The sequence below is a fragment of the Solanum verrucosum genome, unplaced genomic scaffold, assembly GCF_900185275.1.
Source record: "Solanum verrucosum unplaced genomic scaffold, falcon-dt-bn FXZP01000230.1, whole genome shotgun sequence".
In the NCBI taxonomy this organism is placed as follows: domain Eukaryota; kingdom Viridiplantae; phylum Streptophyta; class Magnoliopsida; order Solanales; family Solanaceae; genus Solanum; species Solanum verrucosum.
The window spans coordinates 1,645,797-1,669,272 of record NW_026019954.1 but is presented as its reverse complement, the minus strand read 5'-3'; the positions used below and the strand labels follow the sequence as shown (position 1 = coordinate 1,669,272).

Sequence of the window (23,476 nt, the reverse complement as noted above, 5' to 3'; positions counted from 1 at the left end):
GCTATGGAGCCAATTGGCCCTCAAGGCAAAAACGTCCCATTTTGAAGGTCAAACGAACACCAGAGCAGGTTAACCCCCCATTTTGCCGTTTTTCGTGTGTTATAGTCAATGGTCTTTTTGGTAATCTGGAATTTCGACCTCATTTTTGTTAAAAAATTTTTGGACGTCCGTTAAGACCTTAGGTATGGAGCCAGTTGGCCCTCACGGCCAAAACGTCCCATTTTCAAGGTCAAACTGTCCCCAAGCAGGTAAACCCCCCATTTTCCTAAATTTTGTGTGCTATAGTCCATGGACTTTTTGGTGATCTGGAATTCCGACCTCATTTTTGCCAAATTTTTCGTGGACGTCCGTTAAGACTTTAATTATGGATTCAGTTAGCCCTCACGGCTAAAACATCCTATTTTCAAGGTTAAACGAGCCTCGAAGCAGGTAAACCACCCGTTTAGCCAATTTTCGTGTGCTATAGTCCATGGACTTTTTGGTGATCTGGAATTCTGCGCTCATATTTGCAAAAAAAATTCATGAACGTCCGTTAAGACATTAACTATGGAGCCAATTGGACCTCACGGCCAAAAGGTCCCTTTTTCAAAGTCAAACGGTCCCCGGAGCAGGTAAACCCCCCATTTTGCCAATTTTCGTGTGCTATAGTCCATGGACTTTTTGGTGATCTGAAATTCCGAGTTCATTTTTGCCAAATTTTTTCGTGGATGTCCATTTAGACCTTAGTTATGGAGCCAGTAGGCCCTAAAGGCCAAAACGTCCAATTTTGAAGGTCAAACGAACACCAGAGTAGGTAAACCACCCATTTTGCCGATTTTTGTGTGCTATAGTCCATTGATTTTTTGGTGATCTGGAATTCCGACCTCATTTTTGTCAAATTTTTCGTGACCGTCCATTAATACCTTAGCTATGGAGCCAGTTGACTCTCACGGCCAAAACGTTCCATTTTTATTGTCAAATGAACCCCGAAGCAGGTAAACCCCCAATTTTGCCAATATTCGTGTGCGATAGTCAATGGACTTTTTGGTGATCTAGAATTACGACCTCATTTTTGCCAATTTTTCATCGACGTCCGTTAAGACTTTAGCTATGGAGCCAGTTGGCTTTCACGGCCAAAACGTCCAATTTTCAAGGTCAAACGGTCCCCGGATCAGGTAAACCCCCCATTTTGCCGATTTTCGTGTTCTAAAGTCCATGGACATTTTGATGATCTGGAATTCCGAGCTCATTTTTGCCAAAAATTTTCGTGGACGTCCGTTAAGACCTTAGGTATGGAGTCAATTGGACCTCACAGCCAAAACGTCCCATTTTTAAAGTCAAACGGTCCCGAATCAGGTAAATCCCTCATTTTGCCATTTTTAGTGTGCTATAGTCCATGAACTTTTTGGTGATCTGAAATTCCACGCTCATATTTGCCAAAAAAATTCGTCGACTTCCGTTAAGACCTTAGTTATGGAGACAATTAGACCTCACGGCCAAAACGTCCCATTTTCAAGGCCAAATGGGCCCCGGAGCAGGTAAACCCCCCATTTTTCCAATTTTCGTGTGCTATAGTCCATAGACTTTTTGGTGATCTTGAATTTCGACCTCATTTTTTCCCAAATTTTTTGTGAACTTCCGTTAAGACCTTAACTATGGAGCCAGTTGGCCCTCACGGCCAAAGCGTCCCATTTTCAAGGTCAAACTAACCTCGGAGCAGGTAAACCCCCCATTTTTCCAATTTTCGTGTGCTATAGTCCATGGACATTTTTGTGATTTGGAATTCTAACCTCACTTTTGCCAAAAAAATTTGTGGACGTCCGCTAAGACCTTAACTATGGAGCCAGTTGACCCTCACGGCCAAAACGTCCCAAGTTCAAGGTCAATCGTCCCCCGGATCAGGTAAACCCCTCATTTTGCCGATTTTCATGCTATGGTCCATGAACTTTTTGGTGATCTGGAATTTCGAGCTAATTTTTGCCGAAATTTTTCGTGGACATCTGTTAAGACTTAGCTATGGATTCAATTAGCCCTCATGGCCAAAACATCACATTTTGAAGGTCAAATGAGCCCTAGAGCAGGTAAACCCTCCACTTTGCCAATTTTGATGAGCTATAGTTCACCATCTTTTTTGGTGATCTGGAATTTCGACCTCATTTTTGCCAAAATATTTTCGTGGTCGTCTGCTAAGACCTTAGCTATAGAGATAGTTTGCCCTCACGGCTAAAACGGCCATTTTCGAGTTCAAACCACCCCTGGAGCAGGTAAACCCCCCATTTTACCGATTTTCATTTGCTATAGTTCACCATCTTTTTTGGTGATCCTGAATTGCGACCTCATTTTTTGCCAATATTTTACATGAACGTCCGTTAAGACGTTATCTATGGAGACAGTTGGCCCTCAAGGCCCAAAAGTTCCATTTACAAGGTTAAACGAACCCTGGAGTAAGTAAACCCCCCATTTTGTCGTTTTTCGTGTGCTATAGTCAATGGTTTTTTTGGTGATCCAGAATTTCGACCTCATTTTTGCCATAATTTTTCGTGGACGCCTGTTAAGACCTTAGCTATGGAGCCAGTTGGCCCTCACGCCGAAACATCCTATTTTGAAGGTCAAATGAGCCCCGAATCAGGTAAACCTCGCATTTTGCCGATTTTCATGTGCTATAGTCCATGAAGTTTTTGGTGATCTGGAATTCCAATCTCATTTTTGCCAAAAAATTTCGTGGACTTCCGTTAAGCCCTTATCTATGGATTCAGTTAGCCTTCACAGCTAAAATATCTAATTTTCAAGGTCAAATGAGCCCCGGAGCAGGTAACCCCCAATTTTACCGATTTTCGTGTGCTATAGTCCATCAACTTTTTGGTGATCTGGAATTTCGACCTCATTTTTCCAAAAAAAATTCGTGCATGTCCGTTAAAACCTAAGCTATGGAGCCAGTTGGCCCTCACAGCTAAAACGTCCCATTTTGAAGGGTAAACAAGCACCAGAGCAGATAAACCCCCCATTTTGCCAATTTTTGTGTGCTAGTCCATGGACTTTTTGATGATTTGAAATTCTGACCTTATTTTTGCCAAATTTTTTTATGGACGTTCGTTATGACCTTAGTTATGGAGCCAGTTGACCCTCACTGTCAGAATGTCCCATTTTTAAGGTCAAACTAACCCCGTAGCTGGTAAACCCCTCATTCTACCAATTTTCGTGTGCTATTGTCCATGGACTTTTTGGTGATCTGGAATTCCGACCTCATTTTCCCCAAAATTTTGCGTGGACATCCGTTAAGACCTTAGCTATGGGCTAGTTGGCCCTTAAGGCCAAAATGTCTCATTTTCAAGGTCAAAAGACCCCCGGATCAGGTAAACCTCCCATTTTGCCAATTTTCGTGTGCTATAGTTCATGGACTTTTTGGTGATCTAGATTCCGATCTCATTTTTGCCAAAAAATTTCCTGGACATCTGTTAAGACTTAGCTATGGTTTCAGTTAGCCCTCACGACCAAATCATCACATTTTGAAGGTCAAATGAGCCCCAGAGCAGGTAAACCCGCCATTTTGCCAATTTTAATGTGTTATAATTCACCATCTTTTTTTGGTGATCTGGAATTCCGACCTCATTTTAGTCAAAATGTTTTCGTGAACGTTCGCTAAGACCTTAGCTATAGAGTCAGTTTACCCTCACGGCCAAAACAACCCATTAGCGAGGTCAAACCACCCCTGGAGCAGGTAAACCCCCCATTTTACCAATTTTCGTATGCTATATTCTATGGATTTTTTGGTGATCCGGAATTATGACCTCATTTTTGCTAAAATTTTACTTGGACGTCCGTAAAGACCTTAGCTATGGAGCCAGTTGTTCCTCACGGCCAAAATGACCCATTTTCAAGGTCAAAAGATCCCTAGAATGCAACCCCCCATTTTGCCGATTTTAGTGTTTAATAGTCCATGGATTTTCTGGTGTCCGAAATACCAACCTCATTTTTGCGGAAATTTTTTATGGACATCCGTTAAGACCTTTGCAATAGAGTCAGTTTTCCCTCACGGCCAAAACGACCCATTTTCAAAGTCAAATAAACCTCGGAGCAAGTAAACCCCCCATTTTATCAATTTTCGTGTGTTATAGTTCACCATCTTTTTTGATGATCTGGAATTCTGACCTCATTTTTTTCAAAATGTTTCTTGGACGTCTGTTAAGACCTTAACTATGGAGCCAGTTGTCCCTCACGGCCAAAATGACCCATTTTCAAAGTCAAACAAGCAGCAGGTAAACCCCACATTTTGCCATTTTCATGTGTTATATAGTCCATAGATTTTTGGTGATCCCACATTTTGCCATTTTCGTGTGTTATATAGTCCATAGCTATGGATCTAGTTGGCCCTCACGGCAAAAACGACCCATTTTCAACGAAAACGAGCCCTTGAGCAGGTAAACCCCCATTTTGGTAATTTTCGTATACTATATTCAATGGAATTTTTGGTAATTCGGATTCCGACCTCATTTTTGCAGAAATTTTTTATCGACATTTCTTAAGACCTTAGCTATGGAGCCAGTTTGCCCTCTCAAACAAAACGACCCATTTTCAAGGTCAAACAAACCCCGTAGCAAGTAAACCCCTCATTTTATCAGTTTTCGTGTGTTATTTCTCAACATCTTTTTTGATGATCCGGAATTTTGACCTCATTTTGCCAAAAATTTTCATGGACGTCTGTTAAAACCTTAGTTGTGGAGCCATTTGACCTTCACGGCCAAAACGGCCCATTTTCAAGGTCAAACGAGCCTCAGAGGTAAACCCCACATTATGTCAATTTTCGTGTGCTATAATCCATGAATTTTATGGTGATCCAGAATTTTGACCTCATTTTTGTCAAAATTTTACATGGACGTTCGTTAAAACCTTAGCTACGGAGCCATTTGGTCTTCACGGTAAAAATGGCCCATTTTCAAGGTCAAACGAGCCCCAGAGCAGGTAAACCCCCCATTTTGCCAATTTTCGTGTGCTATAGTCCATGAATTTTTTGGTGATTCGGAATTTCGACCTCATTTTTGTTGAAATTTTTTATGGACGTCCATTAAGACCTTAGCTATGGAGCCAGTGTTCCCTCACAGCCAAAACTACCCATTTTCAATGTCAAACGAACCCCAGAGCAAGTAAATCCTCCATTTTGTCGATTTTCATGTGCTATAATTCACTATCTTTTTTGGTGATCCGGAATTCCGACCTCATTTTTGTCAAAAATTTTCAGGGACGTCGATTATGAACTTATCTATGGAGCCAGATGGGCATCACGGCAAAAAGGGTCCATTTTCAAGGTCAAACGAATCTCAGTGCAAGTAAACCCCCCATTGTGCCGATTTTCTAGTGTTATAGTCCATTGATTTTTTGGTGATCCTGAATTTCGACCTCATTTTTGCTGAAATTTTTCATGGACGTCCATTAAGAGCTTAACTATGGAGCCAGAGTTCCCTCACGGCCAAAACAACGCATTTTCAAGGTCAAACGAGCTTCAGAGCATGTAAACCCCACATTTTTGCTGATTTTCGTGTGCTATAGTCCATGTATTTTTTGGTGATCCGGAATACCGACCTTATATTTGCCAAAATTTTACGTGGACGTCTGTTAAGACATTATCTATGGAGCCAGTTTGCCATCACGGCCAAAATGGCCCATTTTCTAGTTCAAACAAGCTTCAGAGCAGGAAAACCCCCCATTTTGCCGATTTTCGTGTGCTATATAGTCCATGAATTTTCTGGTGATCCAGAATTCCTATCCTTTTTTTGTCGAAGTTTTTCATGGACGTACGTTAAGACCTTAACTATGGAGTCAGTTGGCCCTCACTGCCAAAATGGCCCATTTTCAAGGTAAAACGATCCCCATAGCAGGTAAACCCCCATTTTGCCAATTTTCGCGTGCTATATTCCATGAATTTTTTGGTGATTCGGAATGCCGACCTCATTTTTGTCGAAATTTTAGATGGACGTCCGTTAAGACCTTAGTTATGGAGCCAGTTGGCCCTCACCGCCAAAATGGCCTATTTTCATGGTCAAACGATCCTCAGAGCAGGAAAACCCCCCATTTTGTCAATTTTCATGTGCTATAGTCTATGAATTTTTTGGTGCTCCGGAATTCCGACCTTATTTTTGCCGAAATTTTTTATGGACGTCCATTAAGTTTTTAGCTATGGAGTCAGTTAGCCCTCAACAAATCGGCAAAAATGAGGTCGATGAATTGTTTATTGGCTTTCTGAAAAGAGAGAGTCGATTTTGGCTTTCTGAAGAGAGAGAGGGGATTTTGGCGCCCAACAGAAAAGTTGAAAGAAAGATACCAGAAGCATCCACTGAAGTCTCTCTGTGTAAGTATGGTTTTTGCAGGGAGTAACTGTAACCGCCTAGCACGTGTATGAATAAGGGCTTGTATCCCACGTGTCAATTTCTAGGCTAAGTTTTAATTCTTATTGTAGGTCAAAAGTCACTAGATAAAGTAGGTGTTTGGGGGTGATATTTTGAAGAAGAAAAAATAGATTACTTTCTTGGACTCAATTTTGTATGACACAATTAGAATTTTAAATTGGTTTTTAGTTATCGTTTGTGATAATCTGTCTTTGTATTGCAATTATTGTAAGCACCAAGGTCATAATGAACGTAGTTGTCATTTGATCTTGAAAAGAAATCAAACTAACAAACAAATTATTGATACTATTAAAGCTGCTTTAAAAGGCATGAGCAATAGTGAAAAATATCAAGGTGATGCGAGGAAAATATTAAGTGAAAAAAAAGGGTTGTAGATGTCTATCAAAGTAAAACTACTATTTTATATCGATAATTCATTGCTGACATTTCTGAGCAAAGTCGTACAAACTCAATGAATGTTGATATAGGTAATAATGGCATCAAACAACTATTGAAAACAAAGGCATTTTAGAGATTTCAAATGATCCAGGATTAGCTCCAAGTCCTAAGTCTGTAGAGATATTACAACAAAAAAATGTAGATGCTACAGGTGATAGCAATAACCAACATGCTGCTATTAATAAGGTGCAATCAAGAAAATTTAGGCTGAATTTGATATCTAATGCAACTAAAAACACAAGGGGAGCAGCAAGAGTTGGGGTTGATGCGTTGCTAGTTGATTCAGGACCAAAACTAATTGATACAACTGTAGGATCATTTTTCAAATTGTGCATCTGACTCTTAACTTCCGAAACTTACAGTCCATTACAAACATGGTCCTTGGACTTGGACAGGAAAATCAGGTTTGTTCTGCAAGTCAAAAAAGAGGTGAAATACACCTATGTTGTCAATGAAAGCAACTGTTTGGAGTAAGAGAAGAGTATAACTCAACTTCAGTAATAAACTCTATGAATTTATTTCCACAAATGGATGTCAGCTCTTATAACGGAAGATAAAAACTACCCATTAGTGAAAAATGAAAAGATTTCAGAGTTGACTCAATGACTGAAATCGGATGTATGATTAAGCACTTAGCAGAAATTGGATCAATGATCTAAGGAAAGTGCTTAATTGATCAAACAGACAACAAGTTGACAGTCATTCCCCTCGAATAATTTGCTGCTGAATCTTGAGCGCAGAAAGTGAACTAGAGAATGATTTTTGCTCTAAGGTTGGTTCACCATGAATAAGCTTTCTGTCACGGCAAACCTGCTCATATGTAGTTCAGATTACTCTCATTTCTGACCCTCTTCTGCATTTATATATTTGGTTAATTTAATTAGCTGTAAGTGATGCTTCAAATGCAATTTTGGATAATAAGCACTCTAGATTAAAATGGATTGTCTCGTCAAATCAGGTAATATGATCGATACAATCATTTTGCTAGAAAAAATGATAATAATTAAATCTGAAATATGCAGGTCCAACTAAATATTGAAATAATGATTTGAATAATTAAATCCGTGTACTAATCAGTGTAGTTCTCTCCTCTGCCCCCTTCTGATCAGCAACAACATCAACTTCCACTTTGCCTTTATTCAACTCTTCAGCACTGTTCAACTGCAGTTTATACTCTTTGAATAACTGAAATATATATATAGTCTTTTAGTTTTATCAGTCAGTTAAAACACATGCTACATTGAAGGAGAATGCAGTGTAAATAAAGTAGACAATCTCGCAATTTCCCTATTTATTACTTGTTTCACTTGCATACAACAAACGAAATCCAACTCCCAATTCCATTCAAACTAATTTATTTCAAAATAGTTTCAATTAGATACCCAAATTTCACTTAATGGAATTGTTATGCTCAAATTTCTGACTGGAACGGAAAATCACCAAACTAACAATTGATAAAGGTAGAACAAAGCCTTCTCAAGCAGAAAATGAGAACATTTATGGTAACATATGAACTATAGAACGTTGCTCTTAGATAGACAAATAAATCAGAAAATCACCAATTACTTATCAATTAGAAAAGTTAGAACAAAGCCTTTTGACGTAGAAAAGCCCTTTCGCACATACATACACACGCAAATAGAAAAGAGAACATCTACGACATCATATGAACTTTAGAACGTCATAAATTGTTACTCAAACAAATAAATCAGAAAATCACCAACTAATCAAATAACAAAGCTTTTTGACGTAGAAAAACCTCTTTGTACATACACATACACGCAAACAGAAAATGAGAAGATATGAACTTTACAAATCCTTTTAAAACGTAGAAAAGCCTATTCGCACATACGAACACAAGCAAACAGAAAATGTAAGATATACCATCAATTTTCCGCCCTATCATCTTTCTGAATTTCAGCATCAGTCTTTGTCTCCCTATTCTCCTCTGAAACTGATAAACCAAAATAAAATTTGAAATATTTATACTTTGATGCCAATTAGTAATACTAAAATTGATACAAACAAACCATACATATTTTATCTTCACATCGCTCATGTGTATCCTTCATTTTCAGAATCTCGCCCAGGTTCTTCTTCATACTTTCAGCAACACCAAAAACGGTTGGATCAAACTTTGTTGTACATCTGGATTTAAGTAAATTGAGTTTAAATTCTAAATTGTTCAATATCCCTCGAAGAAGTTTGCCTTCCTTCGATTCATCATCATTTCGATGATACTGTTTGGATCTTTTTCTAGACAAATCATCCTGACCGATTTCATCATGATACATTTTTGTGACAAAATAACAGAGAATCTAAGCAAATCGATGTTAAAAAGGAATCAATTAAACCAAATTGTCTAAACTAAAGATGAATAATACCTGCAATTGTGTTATCCGCTCTCTAAAGAAAAAAGCGGAAAGAAATATAACAGAAACTCCGACTAAACTCTCTAGAGAAGTGTGATTTTGGAGGACAGTAGTTGTAACTGCGGAGAGTTATCAAGGTAATTGTCCGACTACAATTTAGGAATTTTAGTTTTATGGGTCTTCTATTTTTTTAAATTTTATTTTCGTATTTAATTTAAAGACAAATATGATTTATGTAAGTTATACTTTTTATTATTTAATTTATGAAAATTACCAAGGTAATTGTTTAACTACAAGAATTTTAATTCTATATTGCAAAAAGATAATAATCTTAAGTTCTTAACCATTACTTGAAATTCCAAATTTTTCTCTATAATCTCTTGATATATATATATACACACACGCACATGTGTTTGCTGAATTTATTACTTACGAGTTACTATGTAAGCAAGATTTTCAATCATGACTTCAATCCAGTATGACAATGGTATTAATATTATATTAAAACATGTTTTCAATTTTTCTTAAATTACTTGGTGATGTCTAAATTTTTTTAAAATTAGGTTACTTACATTTTATATAATACAAACAATATTCACACAAACATCATTTTTTATACACTTTTACTTAAAAGAAAATTATTGACAGTAAGCAATTTATATACATTTGTTGAAACCGAAAATATATCAATATCATAGATTGGTTTTATTTTTTAACATCACCGTAGACATTGAAAATTTGTAGGACTCTGCAAGTTGCATGACATGTTCAATTTTAGTTGAATTCTGCAAGATGTATTCAACTCCATTCATGATTCTTAGAGGCTACTCATGTAACACCCAAAAATTTCTAAGTTAAGACTCGAACCATTTTTCATTAGTGAATAAGATCGTACCGAGTGATTCTTAATTGTTCTTAGGTGTTAAGGTGGTCAATTCTTTAGGGTGGGAATGATTTTGGAGGTGAATTAAGGTCACTAGAATTCCCTTGCACAAAGTTGAGTCGAAAGTTTTCTTAACGATTGAGTTTCAATATGAGATATTACTTTAGTCAACTTCAAACGATCATATTTATCAGCACAAAATAAATTAGGTGGTCCATGATCTATCTAATTAAATGTTTTTGAGTCCTGAACATATATCAATACTATATAATTGACTAATTTTATTTTTTAACACTCCATATCATACCAAATTAATATAGAAGACCAGTTTTTCTGAAACCACAAATTAAATCAAAATTATATAGCATATTCCAATTATATACGTTTAATGAAACCTATATATATCAAATTGACGAGAAAGTAATTGAAACATTTGTTTGAAATCAATTAATGAACCAATTATATGCCATAGTTATAAGTACTTGAACCATTTGTTTGAGACCACAATACATTAGTTATGTACAAAATTTGGTGCAAAAAGTATTAAAATGCAAATTGACGGTTAAAAACATCAATACGCATATTTCATTAAAATTAAAGAAGACCAAAAAAATAATTCAATAGTTGGTTTTTTTTTAATAAAAAAAAGAGGACGATCACGGAAAAATGGAAAAGAATGAAATGGTGCAGATCGCAGAAAATAGAAAAAATACTGATTATGGGAAGTAGAAAATAAATTGAGAGACGAATAAAGAAATTAATTATATTGACAGTTACAAATCCTTTAATTATAGAATAAATATATTATCTCTTAATTACTATATTTATTATCTTATATAATCTTTTTTTTTAGGAAGTTGTTATGTTACATATTTTCAAAAGGAACATATTTCACATAGAACATATCTCGAATACGAGTATATAGAAGAGAAACATATCTTGGATACGTGTAACTGGAAGATGAACATATCTTAGATATTGGAAGAGGAAGGTCAATATTCAGAGAAACAAATTTGAATTTTTGAAAAGAAAAGTTACTTTGTTGTTGCTCGAAAATAAATGGAAGAAATTAGATTATATTTTTTTATTTTTTTAGAAGTTGTTAGACTAAATATACTCAAAAATTGTTAAAGAAGTGATTTTCTACTTAAATTAAGCATTTTAGTTACAATCTTAATTAAACATATATCATGCTTTTTCAAATATTACTTCTTGTAATATTTGAAATTATTTTGAATACTAGTAATTAGAACCTAAACTAGTGGATTTATGTTGTTTGCCCTTCAATTGTATTACCGTTACAAATCTTTTAATTTTAGAATATTATCTCTTACTTAGTATTGATTTATTATCTTATATTTTTCTCTGTTTATTTAATTATTTAGGGATAAGACACAAGAATACCTTATACTATGATTGAAATCACATATACACTTTAACTAAATTAAGGTCCTATTATCATTAAATCTATTTTTTAAGTAATTTTATACACTTTTTAACTTATGTGATACAGTCCGTAATTTTTTTAGGCGAAAATAAAGTAATTATAATATGCACAGGCTTTAATTTAGCTTTATAAGCACCAACTGGAATTGAAAGTTGCTTTGCAAAGAATGAGTAAAGGATAAGAGAAAAACCTAATTGTTTTTCTGAGGGGGAGGTTTAATAATTGAAAATGAACTATCAACCCATCATATCATCATATCATATCATATCATATATCATATTACTAAAAATAGAAAGAATTTAAGTCAAAAGTTAAATTACAAAAATATCCTTAAGTATTAATTTATTTTCTTAAAATCATTTTTAAAAATTGCTTTTTCATTTAATAAATAACACAATAATTTACTTTAAAGTAATTTTAAAAAAAATATATTTATATTTGTAACAATATTAAATGGCTCAATAATTAATACTTCACCTTTTCTGATAAAAAATAATAATAGTATAACCATAGGTTACAATAAAATTTAATAACCTGTAACTCTAAATTAATTACCAACGAAGAGTAGTAAATGCAGTAAAGAATTATGATAAATGGGGATAGTGAAGAGTCATAGGTTCATTGCATAAGGAGTCATTTTGTTCAAGATAAAGGTATCAATTTTCTAAAACTTTTGAGTCGCTGGTAGTCCAGCTTCAAAGGACTACGTTCTTCAAAAGATTTTTTTTCCCTATTTATTTTTAATATTTTACAAAAAATGCATGTGTCAATTGCTGCTCTTTTATTTATTTATATTATGTAATATAAAAATTTATTTGTCTTTATTTTCATCATTCACATAAATTTTGATTATCATAACTTCTAAATTATATTAATAGTCATGTTCATAATATCATTTGATATTTTATATTGTTATCCTATAAATAGCGATATTATAAAATTTTATTTAAAAAAATGATCAAATCAATATCTATGATAAAGCTAGGGATTAACTCGGTGAAGCGCACTCAAATTTTGTTGCAAGTGTGATATGCCATGATTTAGCTAAAATAAAGGTGTAAGTATTGCACAATTTAGTTTGACTTTGCTACTTCTCCACTATTTGTTATGAGGGTGACACATATTCCTAACTTGTGATCATTTATATGAGTTGGTTATTGGCAGAATCTAACGGATGAGATAAATTAACTCATTATCAATTTAAATAATTCTTAAGAGAGGTTAATAAATAAATTCAGTTACATAATTAATTTTTTAAGTCATTACTGGTCTCTTCAATCACCAGTCATTGCGATTCTAACTAAACGGCAGTAGAAGATCTAGGGATGGCAATGGAGCGGGGATTTTTTTTAAATTAATGTGAGGCGGGACAGGGTGGATTGCGGGTATATGTGATTTCATGTGAGTTCAAACTAAATTTTAACTTTTACATGTTATAAGAGTGATAGAGCATTATTTATTAAAATAATTTCTTTAAAACTATTAAAATATTCAAGATAGTAAATGAAAATGGTTCAATAAAAAATAATACAATTTCTTACATGTTTACAATTGACCTCTAAAAAGTAAAATTTTAAGTCACTATCCTATTAAATTAATATAACTTAATGAAAAAAATTCTTTTTATGAATTTTATTTGTATTATCAAACTTAACTAGAAAAAGAAAATATTAAAAAGTTATGTGGGGCGGGGTGGGTTGAAAATGAAAAAAAAATTGTTATGCAGGATAGGACGGGAGTACGGGACAAATTAAAAATTATGCGAATTAAGCTCAACCCGCCCCGCATCGCCCCATTGCCATCCGTAAAAAGACCCTTATTTTTTTTGTTAAACATAAGACCCTTGATTTGTCTTGAAATATGTACCATTCAATTGCTCATTTGAATTTGAACAAATGATTTATAAAACAGAATAACTTTAGCTAAATAATTGTAATGGATAAATGAATATAGTGTTTGATAAAATATGATAGTATTTATGCATTGCACGTTTATTTCTATTTTTTATTATAATAAATCATAAAAAGTACTTAAAAAGCTACACAATGTATAAAATTTATGGTCACCAAAGCAAGAATTATTATCAACCATACAAAGACTCAAATTATAAAATTTGAAGTCTTATCGTGTATAATATTTTTTTATTTGTAGTTATTTATTCGTCGAATAGGAATTATACTAGATGCATATTATACTTGTACATATAACCATATATTTGTTATCTCATTACACATAATACCTATTTAGCTAAATTTAATTGTTCAATTTCACAAGTTTACAGTACAATCTCTAATATTTTGTATGAATTGAACAATCAAGTCATTTGTGTAGACTAATTATTTATCAAATTGAACTTGTACTTCTTTCTTCTGATTTATATACTCATTATACACATGTTTTAATATTTTTTTATAATTTTTAAAAAAATCTATACAAATTGGGACACCTGTGCAACGCATGTGCCCAAAAACTAGTATTACTATAAGTGGGAACAACAAAAAAAAGTTAAAAGTTGAATTATGGTTTATCCCTACTATAATCATATCCTATCATATATATTACTATAAGTGGGAACAAAAAAAGTTAAAAGTCTAATTACGATTTTACCCTACTATAATCATATACTCCCTCTGTCCCATTTTATGTGGCACCAACTTATAAGTAATTATTATTAAGAAGACAAAAAGACTCCTAATTAAGTAGGAAACTGATAGACATCTTTTATTTATTTTTCTTTCATCTCCCCTCACCTAAGATTTTCCTATTTAAAGTCACCTAGAAAGGGAAATGAATTTGCAAATCTCATATTTGATCTTCTTACTAAAGTATGTTAATGTCAATTCTCTCTTATAAATTAAGGGTTATTTTCTCATATTTGGTATATCATCTCTTTCTTCTTTTTTGATTTCCTTTTTGGTCATAGTCATAGACCGCAGAAGAAAAGTTGTAATCAATCTTTGTAGAACTGTTAAGGGCAATAACATTATTGTAGTATTTGGATCAAAGACGTTATAATTGATTGATTGATTAATTGTTAAGAATGTTTGAAAGAACATAATTCTTTTTTTTTATTATGTTGTATGAATTACAACAAAATAATGAATTATTTGTACTTTTTTTTTAATGTAAAGTGCTTATAGTGATATGACCATTTGTAAGTGATTTTTGTTTCAGTTTTAAATGTTCTTTTATAATGTATTATTTTATTTTTCCTTTTTAGTTAAATATGTTCTCTGCTTATATAAAGAAATTTGTGTCTAGATTACAATTAAATAGATATTACTTATTTAGACTTTATATAATTATTGGCATGGAACATGTACAATATTATATTTCTTATTTCCAAATGAAATTAAAAATTATCTTAATGAAAGATTAGATATTTTATTATATGCATATCATTTGTGTTTTACATGGATAATATGAAATATTTGGCAAATATGTTAAATGACTATACATGCATTTTTAATCAGTTCATTATCTCATGAATCAATATATTGCCTCTTTAATTAATAATAAAGAGATCTAAAAGTATAAAGTTCATTATCAATGATTCATATAAAATTAGATAACTATTTTAATTTTCAAACAAACACTCTTACTCTAACAATTATATGTGTAACACTAATTGGTAAATATTCTTCCTATATCCACCATCATTTATACTTTTTAGTGCAACATAAATCCTATAAATACTTAATATTTACAAGTCAAACATTATAATAAGATGTCTAAGGACTTATGTGGAGCACGATTGTCAAATACTATAGTAATGAGTACACTTGACTACACGCATACCCAAAAACTAGTCTATATATAAGTGGATCTCCTTAAGGATCAATAATATCTAGTAATTTTACTTTATTTTCTCAAAACAACTCAACCATGGGGCTCTATATATGGCCTATGCTTACACATTTATTTGCAGCCTTCTGAGGGCACTCATTGGTGGGGTTTTAATTACTAGTGGGGGCGGAGGGATTCTCATCCTTTTAAATTGTTGAATTGATCGAAATTGATAATTAATATATATCAAATGAATTTCTTAAGACAAATATAGAATTTCAATCAAAATTACTGAGTTCAGTTGAATCCATATTTTGTCAATAGCAACAGAGAACTTTGTCAACCAAATGTGGATGACAAATGTGCTAGACCCACTAGCCCCCAATCTTGTTCCAAGTTTTCTTCAAACCATTCAAACACTGTGGAACCTACGACATCACCTAGTTCCATACCCAAACATGTACAAGTTAGTGCAAACTCCATTCTTCACTCCTCCGGAGTTGATCAATGCCAATCCACTCCTCTTTTCTTGGCAACCCTTTCATGTCCAGCAAGGGCGTCCAGTGTTTGTCCCTACGATGACACAAAGCATGGCCCCAATGAACTTTCCCCCTTCCCACAACTATGGACCTTCAAGACTCAGGAGAAACTCGGGCCTCGTTCACTGAAATATTAAGCTCACAAACTCAACCCTTATGGATAGTTTAGAGATTCAAACTGTAATTGTATCTCATCAAAGTAACAAGCAAATTCACAAACTAATTAGTATATCATTTCAAATGAACCAAATATGATGAGAGTTGCTCGGAAACTAAGGAGCCTTAGTTCTGACTCGAAGATTATAAACCAAATATCTGTCAATAAATGAACATTAAAAAAAAGGCCATTTTAGGACCATGGCATCTAATGACTTTTTATATTTGTTGAGTTATAATTGTGACACCTTAGGGTTTTTAACCGATTCACTCACAACTAGTTCACATTCTTGATGTCGATATATGTTTTAAAGGATATTCAATTATAAAATAAGAACAAAAAAAATTGAATACCTAATTTTAAGGACTAAACAATGTGAAATATGCCGTTAGGTTTCTAGGATATCTGTGAAAATTAATTTATATAATTGGAGTACAATTCTTCCTATTTTAATGAGGTGGAAAACAATTATATTCTTAGTATACTACTCAAATTAGTAAAAAGCATACTTAATTATTGCTTCTGTATTTTGTGGAAATTACTGGTGCACTTAGGCCACATAGGTGTTATCACGGTCATTATATTTAAGAATGAATATTTTATTCAATCAAATAACTTAATTTTAGAATGTATATTATTTTTAGTACAACAAATTAAATCGTCAATAAAAAATAATATCAATATAATTTGTATTCAAACCAAACGATGCTCTAGTAGACGAGTTAAATTAGGAAAAAGGATACTTATTCCTCAAAATGTCTGGTTTTTAATTAGGGAAAATTGTGCATAATGACAAACTATTAATTGAAAATAAATAATATAGCTACTGTTCCATTTATTTCCTTTGAGTAGCTACAATTTCGCATATCTTGCTACTGACGGGTCCCATAAATTTAGAAAAAAATGGAAGTCATTTCCTTTATACAATTCAGTTCATCTCTTTCCTCTCTCCCATACCCTTCAATTTCTCCTAAATTCTCTCCACAAAATTAGTTTAAATTTCAAATCTTCACTACTATGCGATTTCAAAAATTTCAGGTACCGCCAAAACCTCTAAATCGACTTTTTTTCCCCAATTTTTCCCATAATTCTTTAACTTTCATATGAAATCATAATCCATACATATTTTTCACTTATACAATGGATGAACATTTTCCTTGGGTCTAACTCAGAATTTTGGAGAGGTTGTAGGTTCAATAGACAAATTCAAAGAAATTAAAGACATCAGATCCAAATTTAAGAATGACCCAATCAGATTGGGTGAAATTAGTGCAAAATCGAAGAAATGTTGAAGGAGGTGACAAAGATCAGTACGATACTAGTTCAAGTAAGAAGAGGAAAGGAAAAGCAATTGTATATTAGTCATTAGGTTAATATACAAACTTATTGTATAAAGCAATTGTATATTAAAATTGTTTCTCGCTCATTGGAGCAAGATGAACATGAAGAAGTTCGGGTATTTGTATAATCATTAATTTGTATGTGTTACAATTGTATATTAGTCTCTGTAAAATTTTGCCCTATAGCTGTTTGTTTATACAAACTTATTGTATAAATAGCGGTAGTTATTATAACAATTTTACCATATATACAATATTAACAATTATACAATTGAAATGTTTTGTATAATATATAATATCCACATAAAACATGTTTATGTTATATTCAGATAAAATTAGTGTTATACAGAATGACTATATGTACTTTTTTATATGTTTATTTATACAAATTTGTATTTTTTTAGCCATTAGGTTTAATATACAAACTTTCTCCATTAATAAAAGTACAATAATCTCACTATATATATACAATACAAATGATTATACAATTGAAATGTGTTGTATAATGTATAATCTTATTTATAAAACTTGTATAGGATAAATTGAATTAAATATTATTTTATACAATTCGCTAACTGTATTTGTGTCATATTTATACACAATAAGTCATAGTTATGTATATATGTATATTTGAGTAAAACTGTATATGTATTATTTTTCAGGGTGTTAAATTTCTAGGCAAACGTGTACTGAGGGGTGTGCACTATTTGGATTAAACCGAAAAACCAAACCAAATCAAACCGAATTGTAATTTGGATTGGTTTTTTGGATTTTTGGTTTGGTTTTGGATTTATAAGTTACTTTGTTTGGTTTTTTGGTTTGGTTTCGGATTTAGAAAACTGAAAACCGAAATACCAAAAAAAACCGAATTTTATATATATATATATATATATATATAGACTAATAATTACACTTATACTATTTAGATTTACTATGTAGGCCGTAGAGTACTAGTAATTCAGAATTACCGTAATATTTAGGCCCATATCAAATTACTGCCATCCTATTTCACTAAATTTTAGGCATTATATTTTACATTATAACTATAAATATCACATATTACTTGCACTTTCATGAAAAAAAATTAGCTGAACTAGAATTAGCGGCGCTAGTCAACTTTTTTACTTTTGCAGTTTGCTCTTTTTTCTTGCTTTATTTTATTTGCGTGCTATTTGCTTTTGAAATTTTCATCTACTTCTTTCTAAAAAGTTTTTTCATCATATTTCAGGTTTAAGAGATCTTAATTGAAGACATGAGTTGAATTGCTGGTTCAACCTTGATGCGATTTGTGTTAAGTGATAGTACTTTAGAGTTTAGAGTTAGTTTCATTGAAATTATTGATAGTATTGTGTTTTAATGTTTTACTCGTGATTATAATGGAAAAGATATTTAAGAGATTCAATATTATTACTTTTCCTTACATGGAATTTTTATTTTTTAAGCATGCAAATATAACTTTGATTATGTTCTTAATTAGTTATGAAATAAGTTATAACCAAATAGCCAAACCGAAAAAAACCAAACCGAAAAGAGAAAAACCGAACCAAACCAATTTTTTTGGTTCGGATTGGGTTATACTTTTTCAAAACCAAAAACCGAAAAACCCAAACCGAATAACACAAAACCGAACCGAAAAACGAATGCACACCCCTACGTGTACTTAGTTACAATGGAGTCACTACTGATGAAGAAGTCGCAGAAGGAAAGAGATCTTTTTGCGTGAGTTTAGCGATTGTCTTCCTTTTTTGTAACAGAATTTACAGCCTTTTATTAATTTTATTTAGAAAATAAAATTATATATAGCTTTGAATGAATCCTGGAATATACAGATTAATAGTTTCATAGCAAAGATAAAATTTGCAATGAGACACAATTATGCAAACTATAACTATAAGATACAAATATGATTTTTGTATTTGCTATATGTGAAAGTTGTTCTTTTAATTATTTGGTTACTTTTTGCTAAAAATTGCAAACTATTATGGGCTTGTAGCATCATGGGCCAAACTTGCAGTTCCATATGGACTTGATTTCCCTCAAGCCCATTTTATGAAACCCTAGCTCCCTTATAAACCTAACAATCCGTTTTCTTCATCTTCTCACACACTCTCTCTAAACCCTAGCTGTAAATCTAATACCTTACAATCATGGCGGAGAGAGGAGGAGGGGAGAGAGGAGGATTCGGTCGTGGATTTGGAGGACGTGGTGGTAGAGGTGGAGACCGCGGTGGAAGAGGCCGTGGCGGCCGTCGTCCACGCCGTGAAACAGAGGAGGAGAAATGGGTTCCGGTGACAAAGCTAGGAAGGCTCGTGAAAGATGGAAAAATCAAGTCACTTGAGCAAATCTACCTTCACTCACTCCCAATCAAGGAGTTTCAAATCATTGATACTCTTATCGGACCATCTCTCAAGGATGAGGTGATGAAAATCATGCCAGTTCAGAAGCAGACCCGTGCCGGACAGAGAACCAGGTTTAAGGCGTTTGTTGTCGTCGGTGACGGTAATGGTCACGTTGGTTTGGGTGTTAAGTGCTCGAAGGAAGTGGCTACTGCTATTCGTGGAGGAATTATATTGGCTAAGCTATCAGTGATTCCAGTGAGGAGAGGTTACTGGGGTAACAAGATTGGGAAGCCACACACTGTGCCTTGCAAGGTTACAGGGAAATGTGGGTCTGTTACTGTGAGGATGGTGCCTGCTCCTCGTGGTGCTGGTATTGTTGCTGCTCGTGTCCCCAAGAAGGTCCTTCAGTTTGCTGGTATTGAAGATGTCTTCACATCTTCTCGTGGATCCACCAAAACCCTTGGAAACTTCGTTAAGGTTTGATCTTCTAACAGATCTTGCAAATATCATTATTGTTAATTGTGTCATGATTCTATTACATGTATGTTCTATTACTATAGCATAAGAATTGATGCGTATAACATTATAATTTAACATAAAAGTTAATTTGGCTATACATTTTGTTTAAAATAGCTAATATGGCACTAAATAGAACTTTTTGTAAATAGCCATGAATTTTTATGTTAATAAAAAAAATGGTCTTTTCTATAAGAAAGTTATATCTATATCAATATTTGGCTACAAAGTTCCCAAATATTAGAAAAAATTGCACTGGAACTTTGTAGATTATTACAGAGATAGTCACAATTGTTAGCCTTATAGTTCCAAATCTTGTCATTGTCCAGAACACGATTGTTTAGTTTAGTTCCGAAAGTATTGATGTATTGGTTAAATTGGGACAGTGTGTGTTGTGATTAAATACAGTGTTGAAATTGGGACAGTGTGTTTTGGGTTCAAATACAGTGTTGAGCAAGTCAAATTGTGGGATAGGAGCTGTACCATTATCAATTCTTACCATTTCCTGCAATACTTGTGCTGCAATGTGGGATAAGTACTTTGTTCTTAAAAAGCTATAAAATGACTCTATGTAGAGGGTGTTTGGATTGGCTTATCGTTGATCCAAACACCATCTTAGACCTTGTTTAAATGGAAGGGACTGCAGAATAACTCAACTTTTTGCTGTAACCAGCTAGAGTACTATTTTTATCCAAAACAGGGGTGACCATGCCTGTATATCATAAAACGTATTAGATTTCTTTGTTGCTCATTTACAATATATTTGCTGTTTGTGTGTTTTAGTCTGATGCCACTCATATTATGTATGCAGGCGACATTTGATTGTTTAATGAAGACCTACGGGTTCCTGACCCCAGATTTCTGGAAAGAGACTCGCTTCACCAAATCTCCATTCCAAGAGTACTTTGATATCCTGGCAAAACCTGCCAATAAGGTGATTGTCTACGCCACCGAAGAGGCAGCACCTGAGAGGGTTGAGGCTTGATTCATTAGATGTTATGTGCTCTGTTGTTTTGTTCTAGTAGTCTTCTTTATTATGAAATGTTAGTATTCTAAATTTTGACTTCTGTTCTTGAGGGATATTTTACGCAGATTTTCAAAAACATAATGTTCCTTGTTTTGGTTTGTTTTCAACAATATATATGAAGTTTCTTAATTGATCTCATCTTTTTGCTGGATTTGTTCTCTTATCAGCTGACATGATAGCATGTTTCATTTTATCAGAAGTATGATTATTGTGTGGTTTGTTAAATTCTACTTGAAGAATTTTGAAAACTCAATTTACTTTTTTATTTGTAGTTGAGAATTGGTTATGCTGTTTTGCACTATTGCTAAATATTTTGGATCTTAATGTCACATCATAATTCCATTGCTTATTTGTAATTGCAGGAATGTGATTCATAATTTTTTTCTGTTGTACTAGCTTCTTTTTTACAATTGAAATTTCTGATGTGATTAATAACTCTTTTAATTATGCTAAGTCATGTGTAAATCCCTGTCAGGTTCTATATAACAAATTATCATAAACATAAATTTCATTCCAACTTTAATTATTATGCTATGAATAATATACACGAATTTTAAAGAAGAGTCATATTTGTACTTCTATATTGAAAAAGGCTTAATATTATCTTTGTATTATTGGCTCTAATTATTCATGGAATATTTTTATTTCATTTTCTATTTTATATAGGTTCACTCCTTCCAAGAATAAAATTACTTCCCTTTACTCCATAGGCCTTTCTTGAAAGGAAAAAGCCTTCTATTTCTGTCAAATGACCTGGTTTATTCATTTTGGCGATTTTGATTTTTTTGTATATTGATTTAATATCAGTTGAGATATCTATTGTAATTATTTAGGGGCATCAATGTAGAGGTATATATTTATAATTAATTTATATATTTATGAGACGTTTGCTTAGTTTTCCCTTTATATTTTTAAACATGTTTTCAATCTATTTTAATTTACTCAAGTTATTCATTCGATTTCTAATCTTAGGTATCATTTTTTCTTTCTGCTACACTAATTTATTTTTAAAAATATGGAAGAGTTGTCTCATGAGTCACGTATATATTATTTTTAAATTTTCATTAAAAGAAAATTTGAAGTAATTTACTCACCATTTGTCTGGTCCCAACTTTGATCCTCTTATTGATTGATTTTCTTCTTTAGATTTATAAACTAAAAACATGTCAAAAGGCATCTTTAGTTTTTAACAAATATATTTTTGTATATTCAAAAACAAAATCATCTATAAAAGTGTGACAATGCTTATACACTCGATATATAATAGTGTATAAGAGGTGCTTATAACATTTTTATTCTGTAATACAAATTTATACAAAATTGTGTTACATCAGTAATTTTTCCTTATAAAAATGCAAAATAAAATTTTTTTTGGGGTGAGAGAGGCTCGAACTCTCCACCTCAGGATTACTCAGAAGCTATGAGACCTACGCGCTAGCCAACTGCGCCACCACCCCTTTATGCTAATAAATTGAAGGCTTAAGTCATCTACAGCCTCTTGAAGTTGTCCGTATATTTCACTTAGACACCTCAACTAGGGCTAGTACTTATTTAACACCTAAATTGTTCAAAATGTATACCTATTAAACACAAAATACTGATATGGCAGAAAAAGTGTTTTTCACTTTCCTTTGGCGCGTGAAGATTTCTAAAATCGTATTTTTTTTCAAGAAAACGTCACTTTTTCTTCTTCCATTGATTCTTATCATAGTAAATGACTTGAACGATTTTTTAAAAATATTTTTTAAATCAATAATTTTTTTAATCGCAAAAAGAAAAAGTCTCCCACCTCCGCTTTCAGTCGTCTTGTTCACCTCAAAGACACCTGCATTGGATCTTCAAAAACGAAAGAAGATTTTTTGGACATTGGAGTAAAAAATTTAGCTGATAGGTCCATTTCCGGCCATCTTCAAACAAACTCACCACTCAAAATTAAAATGTAAACCCATTTAACTTATAAAAAATAATATCAAAGAATTCAATAAAATTAATTTGAGCCCTCTTGATTTCTCTTTTGCAATCCATTTTGAAATGATTATCCGTCAACAAACTTCGTTTCTTCATCACTCTTGTATGTGTCTCTCTCTATATATTTCTCTCACGTATTAGGTATGAATTTCTTTTTAAAAAAAAACTGAATCGGTAAATAATTTGATAAGATATTGAGTTTCATTATGGTTTAGAAATGAAATGTTACAGGAATTAGGGAAGAAGATGAAGAAGAAAGGGGGGTGGGGTAGCATGGGGTTGGA

General features: G+C 32.9%; 2 protein-coding genes and 1 non-coding gene across 3 annotated transcripts in view; 1 reads left to right on the top strand and 2 right to left on the bottom strand.

Annotated features, from left to right (window-relative positions):
• Window positions 1–23,476, bottom strand: part of LOC125814193 (14-3-3 protein 7) — a 330,997-nt gene that overhangs the window by 104,101 nt on the left and 203,420 nt on the right. The gene's annotated exons all lie outside the window — the stretch shown is intronic.
• On the top strand, window positions 19,400–21,366 carry LOC125814189 (40S ribosomal protein S2-3-like). The gene is made up of 2 exons (XM_049493644.1): window positions 19,400–20,158; window positions 21,009–21,366. Exons 1-2 carry the CDS (start codon window positions 19,490–19,492, stop codon window positions 21,180–21,182), a joined length of 843 nt encoding a protein of 280 aa, XP_049349601.1. The 5' UTR covers window positions 19,400–19,489; the 3' UTR covers window positions 21,183–21,366.
• Window positions 22,597–22,681, bottom strand: TRNAM-CAU (transfer RNA methionine (anticodon CAU)). Its single transcript is given in 2 exon segments — window positions 22,597–22,632; window positions 22,644–22,681. It is a non-coding gene; the product is annotated as a tRNA-Met (tRNA).

Coding starts and splice junctions, on each gene's coding strand:
- LOC125814189 (XM_049493644.1), top strand. CDS start 19,490: ATGGCGGAGAGAGGAGGAGGGGAGAGAGGAGGATTCGGTCGTGGATTT. Junction 20,159..21,008: donor CCCTTGGAAACTTCGTTAAG/GTTTGATCTTCT, acceptor TTATGTATGCAG/GCGACATTTGATTGTTTAAT.